At 50.5% G+C, this 17,003-nt stretch overlaps 1 protein-coding gene across 6 annotated transcripts in view; it reads left to right on the forward strand.

Moving 5' to 3' along the window:
- The window catches only part of MAD1L1 (mitotic arrest deficient 1 like 1), a 511,231-nt gene extending 494,563 nt beyond the window's left edge, over nt 1-16,668 (forward strand). For 5 of the 6 annotated variants that reach the window (XM_064153671.1, XM_064153675.1, XM_064153673.1 and 2 more), the window contains exon 18: nt 15,540-16,668. In XM_064153671.1, coding sequence (XP_064009741.1) covers nt 15,540-15,698 — 159 coding nt within the window. In that variant the 3' untranslated portion in view covers nt 15,699-16,668. Of the gene's footprint in view, nt 1-6,917; nt 6,993-15,539 lie in introns of those variants that run through there. The other variant, XM_064153677.1, reaches the window with a different exon arrangement.
- The last annotated feature ends 335 nt before the right edge of the window (nt 16,669-17,003 follow it).

A 17,003-nucleotide genomic window follows, 5' to 3' on the forward strand; every position in this document is an offset into this window, starting at 1 on the left:
GCCATGTGCAGGCAGTTCACTTGGGGTGAGTCCTGAGGTTTCCTCCTTATCTACTCTAATTTAGAGAAGGGAAATCAGAGGCCTCTGGCAGGAGCATGATGCAGAAGCAGAGGAATGGTGCATGGCTAGTGTGACTCAGTGAGTGGTGAAGGCTCCAGCAATATCTGCCTGTTGGTGAATGATGGTTTGCTCTGGGGAGCAGATGCCTATCTCCCAGTTGCCATCAGAAATCCCCCTGGTTGTGGCCATTTCTCCTCAGTGCAGAGACCTGCAAACTTAGCTGCTCACGTTCTCTCATGGACCTCATGCTCACAACTGCAGTGCACAAGTGGAGCATCTCCCTGCTTTGAGACCCAGCCCATCTTAATTAAAGCCCACACAGATGATTTTTTTTGCATTTCTCCCATAGATGCTTCCTTCTCATGTTCCAGAAATTCCATGTGCTTGGTTCTCTGCTATTCTGTGGCTTCCAGCAATCCTCTCAGCAAGGATGATGTAGAGAAATGTGCTGAGCAATTTGGCTGGTTACAGAGACGAATGCCCTGTCTAAATGAGGGATTCTTGTGCATTGGGTTCTTTGTCAGTCCCTGGTATCTCCCTCGAGTTGTCTGTCTGCTTTCAGCCCTCCTAGGAGAGAGGTCTGGGGCCTGGTTTGAGTTGCACCTACTTTTCTTTTTGTGCCAAACCACCCCCTTCAGTGGGCCAAGTGCAGAGCAGAAACTGCCTGTGGATGGCAGGGCTGGAGAGCTACGTGAGGCTGGGACTTGGCTGGGAAAACAGGACTTAAATAACACCCAGTCCCTAGTACTGCAGGCTGCAACTGCAGAGTCATTTCAGAGGATGTAACGGGAGATTTTTCTCTCCCTAATTTATGTCTCTCCTACATATGGCTTCTATGGAGTCACTAATGTTACAGACAGATGGGTTGGCGTTTTACTAGACAGAACACATGGGCTAGATGTTGTTAATGCTTGTTAGCTACTCGCTCTGCAGCTTGACCAGTCCAATATGGTCACCTCGCAGATGGCTGGGAAGCTGCAGCCTGGGTGCTGGATCAGTGCAGCTCTGCAGCACGTGGTTGTGGCAGCAGTTGGGTAACATGCGCCTGGCTGCTTTCTCTGAAGGGCTTTGTTGTAGGTCAGAGAGACCTGTGGCTGGGGGGATCAGCAGGAAAGACACTGATTTGTAAAGATCCTGAGCCTTGGCTTGAAGTATGGGCTTTAAAACCTTCATTTCATAGTTTGGATTTTTATAGGATGGGGTTGGAGGAATTCTGTGAGGCCTGTGCCTTGCTGTCATCTACAGTCCTTCATGGTTGATTTTTATAAGCATATTTGGCTGGTGAACACTATTTAGCAGGCCTGAGTCCCATTAAAAAAGTTCTGATTTATGATCTCGAGCTCTGACTTACAGCCTGCTGCCAGAGCGAACATCCCATGCAATTTTCCTTCCTCTCTGATGTGAGCAGGCTGCTGTGATTTACTCTCACCAGCCTGGTATTCAGCTGAACTAGGGATCACCTCAGCAAATCTGCACCGTGTGACTCTCCTTGGTAGCTGGTTTGGAGATCCCTGTCAGAATCTGTGGACGCTGTGGGTGAATCCTTCTGTGTTGCCACCTTCCTCCTTTGGCAATGCTGATGCTGAATTCACAGCATAATGAGCTTGGAGGCCTCTTCCTACCTGCTTGATTCTATGATTCTGTGAGGCTGAGTGCATCCTGCAGATGAGGCAGGGAATTTTAGCTTCAGCACCTGTCCTTTAAAACTCTCAAAGCACTTCTGGAAAATGCATGGATATTACTCCACACTGAGCAGTAGTTCTTCAAACCTATGATTCAAATTGGATATATTTGTCTCTGTCTGTCCTGAACTGTGGAGTAATGTTAATGCACCCTGATAATAGCTGTCACATTTTACCCCAGGGGTTGCTCCCCTGTGATGGGTGAAATCACAGCACTTCAAAGACCTGTCTTCCAGGATGAAAAGCTCTATAGGAATATTCAGATATAAAATAGTAATAGTGTGAATCAAAAACTATGCTTCCTTTATTTTAAGGTCTTTGATCTTATTTTTATGGCATCACATTTGACAGTCTAAAGGGCATTAACCTGTAGGAGAAACCTTTTGAGAGAAGATGCTGACTTGCCCTGCACTGTGCAGAGCACTGTCCTCCAGGATTAACACCAACCACTTTTCCCCATCGAGGGGGGTGCAGGTGCTTCAGAACATGGCCCTGCTCTTTTTCACATGTGCTATTTTTCACAGGTGTGGGAGAACTCAGACAGATCAAAACATGGGGGAAGTACAGGCTGGATGTTAGGAGGAAGTTCTTCACAGAGAGAGTGATTTCCCATTGGAATGGGCTGCCCAGGGAGGTGGTGGAGGCACTGTCCCTGGAGGTCTTCAAGAAAAGACTGGATGAGGCACTTAGTGCCATGGTCTGGTTGACTGGCTAGGGCTGGGGGATAGGTTGGCCTGGATGATCTTGGAGGTCTCTTCCAACCTGGTTGATTCTATGATTCTGTGCAGCTGTAGGGAGAAACTCACTGCTGCGCAATGCACCCTGCTCCGTGTGTCTGCTGCTGAGCTGAGGCAGCATCCAGGACCTCATCACTTCTGTCACTCATGTGCATACTGCCTGGGTCGTGTTTCTCATCGAGATAGAAGTACACAAGTTGACCTCCTGAGTGAAAGACTTGTGGGGTCGTGGTTCATCTCAATGTTGAATAATAAGAAAGAGAAAGGAAATGTTTGCTGTAAATCTCATTGCACGCAGAGCTGTTTCTCATTTATCCCACCCCAGCTTTCAATTTTCTTCTTGGCACTGCCAGGTGCTTTGCTTTTCTTTGCTCAGCAGCTAAAAGCAGCTTTTTCATTACATTTCCTGGAAGGCTCTTTACAGGCATCCATCCCTCTCTGCCTCATAAATTCACTTTATTTAGCAAGCTGGCGACACCGAGGTCAGGGGTCTTGGCTAGAAGCAATTATTACAAAGAAGTATTCTTCCTCTTTTTGGGTTACAAAGAGGATGTTAAAGGGGGAAAAACTTTGCTGCAGACAAGGTGAAAGGTAGATGACTGATGAAGAGCTGCACATCCTGCATGTTGGACAGGCATCATAGAATCATAGAATCAAGCAGGTTGGAAGAGACCTCCAAGATCATCCAGGCCAACCTAGCACCCAGCCCTGGCCAATCAACCAGACCATGGCACTAAGTGTCTCATCCAGGCTCTTCTTGAACACCTCCAGGGACAGTGACTCCACCACCTCTCTGGGCAGCCCATTCCAATGCCAATCACTCTCTCTGCCAACAACTTCCTCCTAACATCCAGCCTAAACCTCCCCTGGCACAACTTGAGACTGTGCCCCCATCCTGTCAAGCCACCTGAAACCCACTTATTACCACTAAAACAGAAGAAGGAAACCAGCAAACAGTTTGCTAAATAACCTCATAAACATTCCCATCCCTAAGCACATCACGTGGTACAGTTTTGGGGTTTGGGGTTTTTTTTTTGGTTGGATTTGTTTTTTCCTTTAATGCTTCTCTAATTTTAAATGAACAGCCTCTAATTAAAGTGATTTAGTGAGTACCTGGGGACCTGGTATTTGAGCAGTGCGTGATGCTTAGGAGAGATTGATTGGCGAGGCGTAACTCGATTGGGGGATATTGATAATGATATCATCACCCAGGAGAGCCAAGTTGGAGCAATTAAATCTCCAAACCTCATGTTTGGGTTGTTAGAACTTCAGCAGGCAGTTACCACAGCGTGCACACACACATGTTCTCCCTTCAGTTTTTTTGGCTGGCTCTGTGCTTGGTGGGCTGCCATGAGTGTATATGCCAGCCCAAAGTGACCCCTGAAGTGGTGATTTAACAGGCCCAGGGGAAGGGTGCCAGCCCTTTTGGCATTGCTGCTTCCCCCCCCTGCCAACATCTGCACGTGGGCAGGGTGGCCTCTGACATTTAGAAAAATCTCAGCATCTGAAGCAAGAGGCAGAAACCAAAGGATTTTCTCAGTTAAAGGTCAGAGCCAGCAGCTCCTTAAGAGATTTTCAGATAGGTTTGTGGGGTATGACAGGGTTTGTGTGCATTAATGGGTGCTGAGGTAGGCGGTAGCTGGGTGCCGCAGGGAAGGCAGCAGAGGGAAGCAAGGGGCTGGCAGAGTGCTGCAGAGGTTTCAGGAGGTGATCATAGAATCATGCAGGTTGGAAGAGACCTCCGAGATCATCCAGCTCAACCTAGCACCCAGCCCTAGCCAGTCAACCAGACCATGGCACTAAGTGCCTCATCCAGGCTTTGCTTCAACACCTCCAAGGACAGCAACTCCACCACCTCCCTGGGCAGCCCATTCCAATGCCAATCACTCTCTCTGGCAACAACTTCCTCCTAACATCCAGCCTAGACCTGTCCTGGGCACAGCTTGAGGCTGTGTCCCCTTGTTCTGTTGCTGCTTGCCTTGCAGAAGAGACCAACCCCACCTGGCTACAGCCTCCCTTCAGGGAGTTGTAGACAGCAATGAGGTCTGCCCTGAGCCTCCTCTTCTGCAGGCTGCACACCCCCAGCTTACTCAGCCCCTCCTCACAGGTCTGTGCTCCAGGCCTCTCACTAACTTTATTGCCCTTCTCTGGACATGTTCCAGTGATCAGATGATGCAGCTGATGCTGAGGACTTCTGATGGGGAAGGATGTTGGGAAGGCAGGGGGACTGTGCCCAGTGAACAGGAGACCTGAGTGACTGAAATGGTGAAGGCAAATTGCCAAAGTGATTGATCTGGCAGGGAGATGTGCGTAACCATCACTGCAGGCTTCGTGGTGGGTGGGGAACATGGCAAAGACAAGTGGGGCAGAGAGGGATGGATAGGAACACAACACAGGCCATAATGCCAGAGGAGCATGTGTGCCTGACTGGAGCAGGAAGAAGCTCTGTGCAGTCCTGGGTGTGAAGCTGTGGTGCCCCTTCCCCTGGCACACACAGGGCTGTTTGCTGTGTGTATTCAGAGCAGTTGTGCAGAGGGGCACAGCACGGACAGTGATATATGGGTGGAGCAGAGCAGATGAGATGCAGCCTCCACGATGCATTCTCTGGGTAAATGTCACTGGGCAATGATTCACTTACTTGTTTTGACCCCTAATACATCTTAGCCTTGAAAAGTCCTATCTACAGAACATGGCCAAGCAGCATCTGCAGATAAAAGGCTTTGACTGTGCCAAGAGGTGGAAAACCACTCTGGCAGCCCTGCCAAAGCCCTGGACTTCATCCTTCCTCGTGCCACAGAAGTTTGTGATCTGGGATTCCCAAGCTGAGACACAACTCTCTTGTCTGCTGTGCCAGGCACAGAGCTTCACCATTGCTGATGTCAGCTTGACAAAACTCATTCAGGATCTCCACTTCCAGTACTTGATGTATGTGGTTTTTCAGAAGATGCAAGAGCTTATGTTCTTCATGGGTCCTCCTGGATCACATCTCCAAAGGCTGTGCTTTCTCAGTGTTGAAATCAGTGTTAGAACATCCCCACTTCATGCTGAAGTCTCAAGTTGTATTGAATGCCAAAGCCTCTTCTCCCTTTTTCTCCATTTCATAGAATCATAGAATCAAGCAGGTTGGAAGAGACCTCCAAGATCATCCAGTCCAACCTAGCACTCAGCCCTATACAATCAACCAGACCATCATGTCCATATTCTCTTTGGGGCATGTAGCCACTCTCTTATCAATCTTATTCCAGGGTCTGAAGATGTACAGGACATTGTGTCTTAAGCTGAACCTGTAGTTTTCAAGAAGGATCCCTTCCATTACAGTCACAGTACATGGCACTTTATAGCTGATAGCACTTTTGTAGCCAAAGTGAGGGCATCCATTGCTTTTAGCTACCAAAATATACCAGAGAGAAGAGGGAAAGGGCTTACAACAAACTAGAAGAATGATGAATCTAATTCAGAGTGCACTTTGAAATCATATGGTAGCTTCTAAGTGGCCAAAGGAGATGATGCCACACTTCTGATGTAGTTACCTCTCAGCCAGTGGAACAAGCAGAGGAGTAGAATGCTAGAACTTGGCTTTCAGGGAGGGATTTTGTGTCACAGCAGCATGGGGGTGAAAACCCAGCTTGGTGCAGTCAGAAACCCTCTGTATGTCATGTTGAAGCAACAGCAGCTGAGAAAGATTCCTTTATGACACTTGCATTGCAGCATTACCAGCCTGTTCTGGCCAGCTACAGGTCCATCCCCAGGCAAGGACATTAGAATCAGAGAATCAAGCAGGCTGGAAGAGACCTCCAAGATTATCCAGTCCAACCTAGCACCCAGCCCTAGCCAGTCAGCTAGACCATGGCACTAAGTGCCTCATCCAGGCTTTGCTTCAACATCTCCAGGGACAGCAACTCCACCACCTCCCTGGGCAGCCCATTCCAATGCCAATCACTCTCTCTGCCAACAGCTTCCTCCTAACATCCAGCCTAGACCTTCCCTAGCATGACTTGAGACTGTGTCCCCCTTCTTCTGTTGCTGGGTGCCTGGCAGAAGAGACCAACCCCACCTGGCTACAGCCTCCCTTCAGGCATTTGTAGAGAGCAATGAGGTCTGCCCTGAGCCTCTTCTTCTGCAGGCTGCACACCCCCAGCTCCCTCAGCCTCTCCTCACAGGGCTCTGCTCCAGGCCTCAAGGCAAGGAAATGATCTTAGAATCATATAATCATAGAATCAATCAGGTTGGCAGAGACGTCCAGGTTAGGGAATGCCTGTTGCTCCTCAGCTGCTGTGTTGTCTACTCCTTGCTGAGATGGTCCCTGTTGGAGAGGAGGACTCACTTTTCTACCACTCTGGTAGTTATTTGAGATACTTCTATATCTGAACTATAAAGCCTTGAATAATTTACCAATTTCCAGGGCTAAGAGGGAGATTTCTGATGTTTCCTTCTGCAGGCAGCAGCTGATCTTGATGATCATGGAAAAAAACAATTGCGCTAACATCTCCTTTCTCTGAGTGGATCCAGGAGCTGCTGTGAGCTCACATGGCCATGTGGTAACTAGATCTGTCTTTCTGTGTTTGACTATATGGTGAACTCTGGCTGCTGATCTGATTGCTCTGCAGAGAAAAACAGGGTGTCACCCTCCAAATCTATGGCAGGAGGCACATCCTCCCCACCCCAGCAGCAGAGCCAAGCCAGCAGCACTGGGGGCAGTGATTGATTTCCACTGCTTTCCTAGAAAAGGTCCTGACAGGCTTTAAATCAGACTGAACTGGCAACCAAGCTGGAGTCTTTCCTTCTGCAAGTATTTGAAGTCTGAATAAAACATAATGCAGACCTGAATCTCAGTAGTTTAGTCAGCCAGGAGGATTTTTTCCCCATGAATTAGAAGAAACCAATATAGGTCTAAGTAAAGGGTACCTGTGAGATGGTACTCTCATAGTACATGGCTTCAGCATCCTGGGCTGCTCTGTGCTGAGGGAAGCTGAGGATGTGGGAGGAGGATTTGTGTCTCTGGTGAAGTGGCTGGCTCATTCAGCCTGCTGGAGAAAGGGGGAGTGAAGTGTGATGGTGGTCCCCAAAGTCTCCTCTTGCACTGACTCCTCTGTGCTTGGCTGCAGGGCCGATGAGGGTACTCACAGGCTCAGATTTTCCTTTCATGCTGTGTATTTGGTTTGACTCTGAATCTTGATGTTTTTTCTCTCAGGCTTCTATTTAAAGGCAACCACACACTGTAGTGGTGTAGCTGTAAGATGTGTCAGTAGTGTTGGGTGCAGAGCAGCTAGAGCTGAGTTTGAATATGCTCCGATCTCTTTTGCCCCATTCTCGCTCGTGGACTGTCTCTGAGGATCAGTGATGCTTGTTCAGGTCCATCAGCCTCACATTTTCTTCCTAGATGGGCTGTGGTGGCTTTTGCCTTCATCTCAACTTGGAATTTCTGGGAATGCATCACTGGAGGGAGCAATGATTGCATTACAGGGAGAGTGATGCGAATGGTTGCTGCGTGGTGTGACGTGAAAGTTCTCAGGAGCATGGGTCGTGCCCAGGAGATTTTCTGTGTGGGTTGAGACATTTTTCTTTCAATTTAAAAATCGATGAAAAAGGAGTGTAAGGAGTCCTAACTATGAAGAGGAGGGACTGGAGTGCCCCTACAGCAGGAGCAGGGAGGTCATTCTGCCCCTGTACTCTGCACTGGTCAGACCACACCTCGAGTACTGCGTTCAGTTCTGGGCCCCCCAGTTTAGGAAGGACACTGAGATGCTTGAGCGTGTCCAGAGAAGGGCGACGAGGCTGGTGAGAGGCCTCGAGCACAAGCCCTACGAGGAGAGGCTGAGGGAGCTGGGATTGGTTAGCCTGGAGAAGAGGAGGCTCAGGGGTGACCTTATTGCTGTCTACAACTACCTGAAGGGTGGTTGTGGCCAGGAGGAGGTTGCTCTCTTCTCTCAGGTGGCCAACTCCAGAACAAGAGGACACAGCCTCAGGCTGCGCCAGGGGAAATTTCGGCTCGAGGTGAGGAGAAAGTTCTTCACTGAGAGAGTCATTGGACACTGGAATGGGCTGCCCGGGGAGGTGGTGGAGTCGCCGTCCCTGGGGCTGTTCAAGGCAAGGTTGGATGTGGCACTTGGTGCCATGGTCTAGCCTTGGGGCACTGTGGTAAAGGGTTGGACTTGATGATCTGTGAGGTCTCTTCCAACCTTGGTGATACTGTGATACAACTTTGAACTGCTGGAAGTTTCATCTTTCTAGCGGTCATAAATCCAGTTTTTTACAGCTGGTGCCACAGGCAGGCTCTGCATTGATCCAAACTGGTGTGAACCTGCAACATTCATTCACAGGCTCACAGGATGTTAGGGCTTGGAAGGGATCCAAAGAGATCATCAAGTCCGACCCCCCTGCCAGAGAAGGACCATACAATCTAGCTCACATCACAGACATCCAGACAGCCCTTAAAAGGCTCCAGAGAAAGTGACTCCACAACCTCTTTGGGCAGCCTGTGCCAGTGCTCTGGGACCTTGCAACAGAGAAGTTCCCCCTTGTGTTGAGCTGAAACCTCCTGTGCTGTAGCTTCCATCCATTGCTCCTTGTCTTATCCCAAGGAGCAAGTGAGCAGAGCCTGTCCCCCCACTCCTGACCCCCAGCCCTCAGATACAGAGATTTATTCAATCCCCTCTCAGTCTTCTCTTCTCCAGCCTGCACAGCTGTAGGCTTTGTCCCTCAGCCTCTCCTCATAAGGCATGAAAAAAAATTAAGGAAAAATGAAGTGCTGCTCTTAACTCCTTGGGGCCTGAGATGTGAGTCAGGGCAGAGGCAGTTACCAAGCACCAGTTCAGAAAGCTTCCTCTCCCTCAGCACCTCCTACACCTTTCCACTGGGAGGAAGAAACTCTTACATGTTCTTGCTCTTCCTGAGCTACCTCTGCCCACCCAGTTACCTGGCTTCTCCCCCCTCATGACAAGCCCTGTGCTTCCATTAAACCAGGACAATGTCCTTGGCAACCTGTGCTGTGGGCCGTGATTCAACTCAGGGAGCTCTGTCCCTGCACCACATCTGCTCATTTGTGTGACTGCCCTGCTTGGAGCTGGACCCAGTGGTGCTGGTAGAGAATCTGAGCCAAGTTCTTCTAAGGAGGCAAGGACTTGGCTTTATGAGAGGACAGAGCCTGGCCAGTGGAGGAGGATGGGCCAATGTCACCAGCTGATGTGGATCTTATGGCAAGAAAATGATCTTAGAATCATAGAATCAACCAGGTTGGAAGAGACCTCCAAGATCATCCAGGCCAACCTAGCACCCAGCCCTGTCCAGTCAACCAGACCATGGCACTAAGTGCCTCATCCAGGCTTTTCTTGAACACCTTCATGGATGGTGCCTCCACCACCTCCCTGGGCAGCCCATTCCAATGCCAATCACTCTCTCTGCCAACAACTTCCTCCTAACATCCAGCCTAGACCTCTCCCAGCACAACTTGAGACTGTGTCCCCATGATCTGTTGCTGCTTGCCTGGCAGAAGAGACCAACCCCACCTGGCTACAGCCTCCCTTCAGGGAGTTGTAGACAGCAATGAGCTCTGCCCTGAGCCTCCTCTTCTGCAGGCTGCACACCCCCAGCTCCCTCAGCCTCTCCTCACAGGGCTGTGCTCCAGGCCCCTCACCAACTTCATCACCTTTCTCTGGACATGTTCCAGTACCTCAACATCTCTCTTGAATTGAGGAGCCCAGAACTGGACAGAAAGTAAGTCCTACATGGGTGTGCAGATTCTCAGATCAAAGAACTCTCTGCCAGCTCCTGTTTCTCTTCACTGTTTGGGTTTGATGTGTGATCAGAGCAGCTCAGGAGCTGAAGAGCCTCAAGCATGAACAGTCAGGGAGTAGGTTCAGTTTGGGCAGGTCCCCATTGTGCTGGGCTCAGGAGCATCCCCTCCAGGTTCTCTCCTCCATCTCACTCCCGCACACCCTCTGCGTCCCCATCCCTTGTCGTGATCCCTTGCTCGCTCCCACGCAGCCCACCCTGGCACTTCCCTCACTGCCTGCGCCAGGCAGGGTGCAGCCTGGCACTGGAAGAGAAATGCTGTGAATTAATGGGAACACATTGCTATTATTTCCCACAATCACTGTATTTGTAAAGCACATACCGCAAAGGTAGCCCTGCTGGCGAGCTCAAAGCAACAAATCTATCTCTGCATCCCAGCCTATACCACGTTGTGAACAGATGGGTGAAGAAAAAAGGGCAATGAAAATAAATAATGAGAAAGGTAACAACTACAGCAATTTAAAAACACTCATGGGGGGGGGGGGGGGGGGGGGGGGGGGGGAGGGAGATCTATATTTGTTTAAAAGCGATGTGAGATGGAATGAAATGAGGAGAGGCTGAGGGAGCTGGGGGTGTGCAGCCTGCAGAAGAGGAGGTTCAGGGCAGACCTCATTGCTGTCTACAACTACCTGAAGAGACATTGTAGCCAGGTGGGGGGTGGCCTCTTCTCCCAGGCAAGCAGCAATAGAACAAGGGGACACAGTCTCAAGTTGTGCCAGGGTAGGTCTAGGCTGGATGTTAGGAGGAAGTTGTTGGCAGAGAGAGTGATTGGCATTGGAATGGGCTGCCCAGGGAGGTGGTGGAGTCTCTGTCCCTGGAGGTGTTGAAGCAAAGCCTGGCTGGGGCACTTAGTGCCATGGTCTGGTTGACTGGATAGGGCTGGGTGCTAGGTTGGCCTGGATGATCTTAGAGGCCTCATCCAACCTGCCTGATTCTATGACTCTATGATTCTATGAAATGAACTGCAAGTGCATCCACCCTCAGAATTAGCTTGGAAGCACCTCCCGGCAGAGGAGGCTGCCTTCTCACCTTGTTCCTGCTTCAGGATTGTAAGAAACCTGGGTGAGGTGTCCAGAGTTTGGAAGCTTTTAGGGTTCTTTGGATTTTTTTGAGTTCCTGAGGAGATGAAGGCTACAGAGGGGAGGACATTGCCCCCCATAACCATCCAACAACAAAGGGAAGTCACAGCCCTATTAAACACAGTGGTAAGTAAGAGTCTTCTTAGAAGCATGTCACATGCTCACAGGATCTCAGGGGTTGGAAGGGACCCAAGGAGATCGTCAAGTCCAACCCCCCTGCCAGAGCAGGACAGTCCTATCTAACACAGATCACAGAGGAACACATCCAGGCAGGCCTTGAAAGTCTCCAGAGAAGGAAACTAAACAACCTCTCTGGAAAGTGTGTTCCAGTGCTCTGTGACCCTTACAGTCAAGAAGTTCCCCCTTGTGTTGAGGCAGAACCTCTTTTGCTGCAATTTGCACCCATTGCTCCTTGTCCTATTCCAGGGAGCAGTGAGCAGAGCCTGTCCCCCCCATCCTGGCAGCCTTCAGATAGTTATAAACATTTATCAAGTCCCCTCTAAGTCTTCTCTTCTCCAGACTAAACAGCCCCAGGTCCCTCAGCCTCTCCTCACAAGCTATGCCCTCCAGTCCTCTAATCACCCTCATAGCTCTCTGCTGGACCCTCTCCAGCAGATCCCTGTCCCTCTTCAACTGGGGAGCCCAAAACTGAACACAGTGCTTGAGATGAGGTCTCAGCAGGGCAGAGTAGAGGGGGAGGAGAACCTCCCTTGATCTTCTGGACACACTCATCCTAATACACACCAGGATCCCATTGGCTTCTTGGCCACAAGGGCACATTGCTGTGCCATGGTTAACTTGTCATCCACCAGGACCCTCATCTTTCTCTGGACATCATCCTTCTGCTTCTGCTGAAGGAGGAAACTTCACTTATGAAGTAAAGTAGACAGAAATTCCCATTAATCTCACCCCAAAAAAGAGGAACTATTCAAAGGCAGCATTCACCAGCGAGCTCAAAGCAGAGGGCAGATCTAAAACATTTATGTTGCGCCATCTCCGAGATCATAAACCACAAGCAAATGGTCTGGCACTGGATGCTAAGTTTCTTAAGGAACTTGCTTTAATTAATGAAACTAGCAAACCAATTAATGGATTTACTTGTAAATTCTTAGGAAATTAATTCTGTGCCCAAAGAGTGTTTTAAATCTGCGCAGGAAGCAAGTGTGTATTTCATACAGAGCTTGAACTCCCATTTTAGATGCATCCAGCTCAGCACTGGCTCTGGAGGCACAACCAATGTGTTCATACTATTTGGACCTTCCACTGAAACCAGCCCTTCCCATCAGCAGAACCCAGCAGGGACTTGAGGGTGCTGCTGGACCAGAAGCTCAGCATGAGCCAGCAGTGTGCACTTGCAGCCCAGAAAGCCAAGCAGAGCCTGGGCTGCAGCAGGAGAAGTGTGGCCAGCAGGGCCAGGGAGGGGATTCTGCCCCTCTACAGCACTCTGTTCAGACCCCACCTGGAGTACTGCATCAAATTCTGGAGCCCCTGGGACAAGAGGGATGTGGAGATGCTGGAGTGTGTCCAGAGAAGGGCCAGGAGGATGCTCAGAGGCTGCAGCAGCTCTGCTGTGAGCACAGACTGAAAGAGTTGGGGCTGTGCAGGCTGGAGCAGAGGAGGCTCCCAGGTGACCTTCTTGTGGCCTTCCAGGATCAGAAGGGGGCCTACAAAAAATCTGGGGAGGGACTTTTGAGGCTGTGAGGGAGTGCCAGGACTGGGGGGAATGGAGCAAAACTGGAGATGGGGAGATTCAGACTGGCTGTGAGGAGGAAGTTGTTGAGTATGAGAGTGGTGAGAGGATGCAATGAGTTGCCCAGGGAGGTGGTTGAGGCCCCATGGCTGGAGGTGTTTCAGGCCAGGCTGGCTGAGGCTGTGTGCAGCCTGCTCTAGGGTAGGGTGTCCCTGTCCATGGCAGGGGGGTTGGAACTAGATGATCCTTTTGGTCCCTTCCAACCCTGACTCATTCTATGATTCTAGGTGTCTGCAAAACCTTCCCTGCTTTCACAGCATCCACCCCCCTGCTAGCTCCTAGCTGTGCTACAGCTCCAAACTGTGCCTCTGGCTTTCTGTGGATTGCTGACATCCAACCCTCTGTTCCTCCACCTGTCTCCTTCCTCTGCCATCTCTGTCTTTTTCCTGCTCAACCTCTTGATCCTCACCCAGTGGTATGTGGAACGTGCAGAAGCCAGTCAGGGACCTCCAGTAAGCAGCGGATTAAAGCACTGAACATCATTTGGAGTTGCTGAAAAACAGCCAAGCCAAAGTGGAGGAGATTTAAACAAAAACTAATTTACTTTTCCATGCAGAAACCTTGTTTAGATTCCCTGCCAGGCTCAGGGATGACAGGGCCACCTTCAGTACCTTGCATTGTTCTCAATCCAAAGCGACACATAACACAGAAAGTTCATAATCAAATGTGTCCAAGCTCCTGAGAACATGAAATCACCAACAAGAAGGTTCCCCAGGGCTCTCAGCAGTTACTGCTTCCCTTCTCTCCTTCTCTCCTAGCAGGTAAAGTTATGTTTTAACTTTCATGTGACTGTGGATAGAGTGACAGGAGAGCAGCTAGGAAGAAAGGGACCTGGGGGTGAGGGTAGATAGTAGCTGAACATGAGCCAGCAGTGTGCCCAGGTGGCCAAGAGAGCCAATGGCATCCTGGGCTGGCTCAGGAACAGTGTGGCCAGCAGGACAAGGGAGGTTATTCTGCCCCTGTACTCAAGACTGATCAGGCCACACCTTGAGTAGTGTGTCCATTTGTGGGCTCCTCAATTCAAGAGAGATGTTGAGGTGCTGGAACGTATCCAGAGAAGAGTGACACAGCTGGTGAGGGGCCTGGAGCACAGCCCTGTGAGGAGAGGCTGAGGGAGCTGGGGGTGTGCAGCCTGCAGAAGGGGAGGCTCAGGGCAGAGCTCATTTCTGTCTACAACTACCTGAAGGGAGGCTGTAGCCAGGTGGGGTTGGGCTTTTCTGCCAGACAACCAGCAACAGAAGAAGGGGACACAGTCTCAAGTTGTGCCAGGGGCAGGTCTAGGCTGGATGTTAGGAGGAAGTTGTTGGCAGAGAGAGTGATTGGCATTGGAATGGGCTGCCCAGGGAGGTGGTGGAGTCACCATCCGTGAAGGTGTTGAAGAAAAGCCTGGATGAGGCACTTAGTGCCATGGTCTGGTTGCTTGGCTAGGACTGGGTGCTAGGTTGGCCTGGATGATCTTGGAGGTCTCTTCCAACCTGCCTGATTCTATGATTCTAGTTCCTCACCCTGGATCATGGCATCCTTTGATTGAAGGTCTGCCCCACTCCTGCCCACTCCAGAGGGTTTGCAGCTTTGCCTGGCACTGCCTGCGCTGCTCCAACTCAGCTCCAAGGGGAAGTGGAGCTGCAGAGCAATTAAGAGTGGGAGCATTTTGAGGAGGAAAACAGCAGGGGAAAAAGAATTAGCATTTGTGCTGTGATGTTTTTTCAGTTTATTAATAAACAAGCTGCTCTGGGGGCAGGAGAGGCTTCCAGCATCCCTTCTTTCTCTTGCATTTAGCTTCTTTTCTGCTTGTTTTATATGTTGCAGGAGATTTGTAATGTCTTCCCACATGTTGAGCTTCCTTATTTTCATGAGAGTGTCAATGGAATCATTCCTCTGGAGCTCTGCGCTGCTGGGCTGATTTAAACATCCTGAAACACTTCAGGGAGGCAGGGCGGATCAGTAGAGCTCATTGGGAAGGAGTTGTGTTAATTAGGAGCAGGTCTGCTTCCTCTTCCAGAAGCTGAATGACTTCAGGGATAAGAGTTTTCGTGGAGGGAAAGCCCCTGGCCTTGTCTTTCACCACCCTTGAAAGTCCTGAGCGGTGACAGCCATGATGCCCCCTGCATGAGCACTCTGGTTCTGTGCCAGTGGCGTGGCCTGGCTGCTGTGCAGCCTCTTTCCAGGGTGCTTGAACCATTCATCCCTCCACTGCCCCATACATCACTGGGGCAGGCTCAGGCAGGTGTCATGCCCAGGGATCTGGAAATGCACACCTCAGCAACAGCCCAAAGCCACCCAGTGCTGAGCTCCTGCGCCGTGGTGGGTAAACATGTCCCTGGGTACAGGCAGAGCCATGCTGAAGGAGGCTTCGTGGCAATGCCTCCAGCTCCCGCTGCAGCACTGGGGGCAAGTGAGAGCCTGCTGCATTAATGGGTTTGTTCTTCTCTCTCCTCAGGCCTCCAGCTCCTCCGGTGGAAAAATGCAGCTCCTGGAAACCGAGTTCTCCCGAACCATCCGGGAGCTGATTGAGCTCCACCTGCTGCGCCAGGACAGCATCCCAGCCTTCCTCAGTGCCCTCACCCTCGACCTCTTCAGCCGCCAGACCATTGTTTAGCATCCCACCACCAGCCACCAGGCAGGTGTGCAGCCCTTCTGGGCAGGACATTGGAGGTAGTGTAGTGAGGACAAACTCTCCCTTCCTGCTCTTGTGTGGTATTGGGTTGCTTCTGGTTTGCAGGGCACTGTTTCTTCCCCCTTCTTTCATGCTGATTCCCAAACCACCCCAACTCCTCTGAAAAAGCAGCATTTTCCTCCCGTGGGAGGGCAAGTTTAGCTCTGTCCCCAGACTCTCCTATGCAAAGACCCAGTCCCAGCCTTTGAACCGGGAAATGCGTTAATCACAGCTCAGACTGTCTCAGCAGCTCTCTGGGAATATGGTGGGAACTGCTGGTTCGAGGATTCACAGTGATGGGTGAGTGGTGAATCTCAGCTTTTCCCAAAAGGATCCCCCAGATCGGTCCCCCACCAGAGACAGGCCATGCAGGAGGCTGCTGCTTCCTGCTCCTCTGCCTGTCCTCTCCTAGTGGGAGCCAAGGGCTTGGTCCCTGAGGACAGGGAGCTGGAGAAGCACCAGTCACGAGCAGCAGGTTCTTTGTCAGTGCCTCCTGCTCATCATTCAGCAGGGTGCAAATTATTTTCCAGTTATCCAGTTACCTGAGTCTGCCATCACTCAGCAGACAAGCACAGACATAAGTGGCCATGTGAAGCCTCTATACCTGCGTTGACATTTCCATGTCATTTGGTGTACTCAGATGCCACTTCCATGCTTTTTGTTCCTCACTGAGACTCCTGAGCTGTTGGTTTTATCTCAGGACTGTGGAAGCAAAGAGGGAACTCTTCAGGGTGTGCTCACCGCTGCTGGCTTCAGCCTGCTGCCTGCCAGCAGGCAGTGGGTACCTGCTCACCTTGTTGGGCATCTCCCTGCTGCTCTCTTCCAGGGAGAGTGAAACACCCCCTGAAGTCTGACATTTTGTGTTACAATGGATTTAGCTCTTTTACCCTTAGAATAAAGTGTTGCTTCCCAAGCTGGATCTGTGGCTCATTTTTTGGAGGATGTATGCTGTGCTTCTACGTGTAAAGCTTGACAACAAACCTTCCACTAATGGTCTGGAGCTGGCTCTGCTTTGAGAAGAGAGGACATCAGTAACTCACTTTTGCCAGGCAAGTCTCATTCGGACTGTAAACCAGATTAGTTCATTATGAATTTCTGTGTCTGGGCTCTTGATATCAACAGGAACATAACTGCTAAGCATGGAGAGAAGGGAGCAGTAAGCAGGCTAGAAAGTTGGCTTAGAAGCTCACAGTGGCTGCAAGCTTGGCCACACGTGCTGGAGTCACAGTATCATCAGGGTTGGAAGAG

Source organism: Pogoniulus pusillus, chromosome 13 (genome assembly GCF_015220805.1).
Source record: "Pogoniulus pusillus isolate bPogPus1 chromosome 13, bPogPus1.pri, whole genome shotgun sequence".
Lineage (NCBI taxonomy): Eukaryota > Metazoa > Chordata > Aves > Piciformes > Lybiidae > Pogoniulus > Pogoniulus pusillus.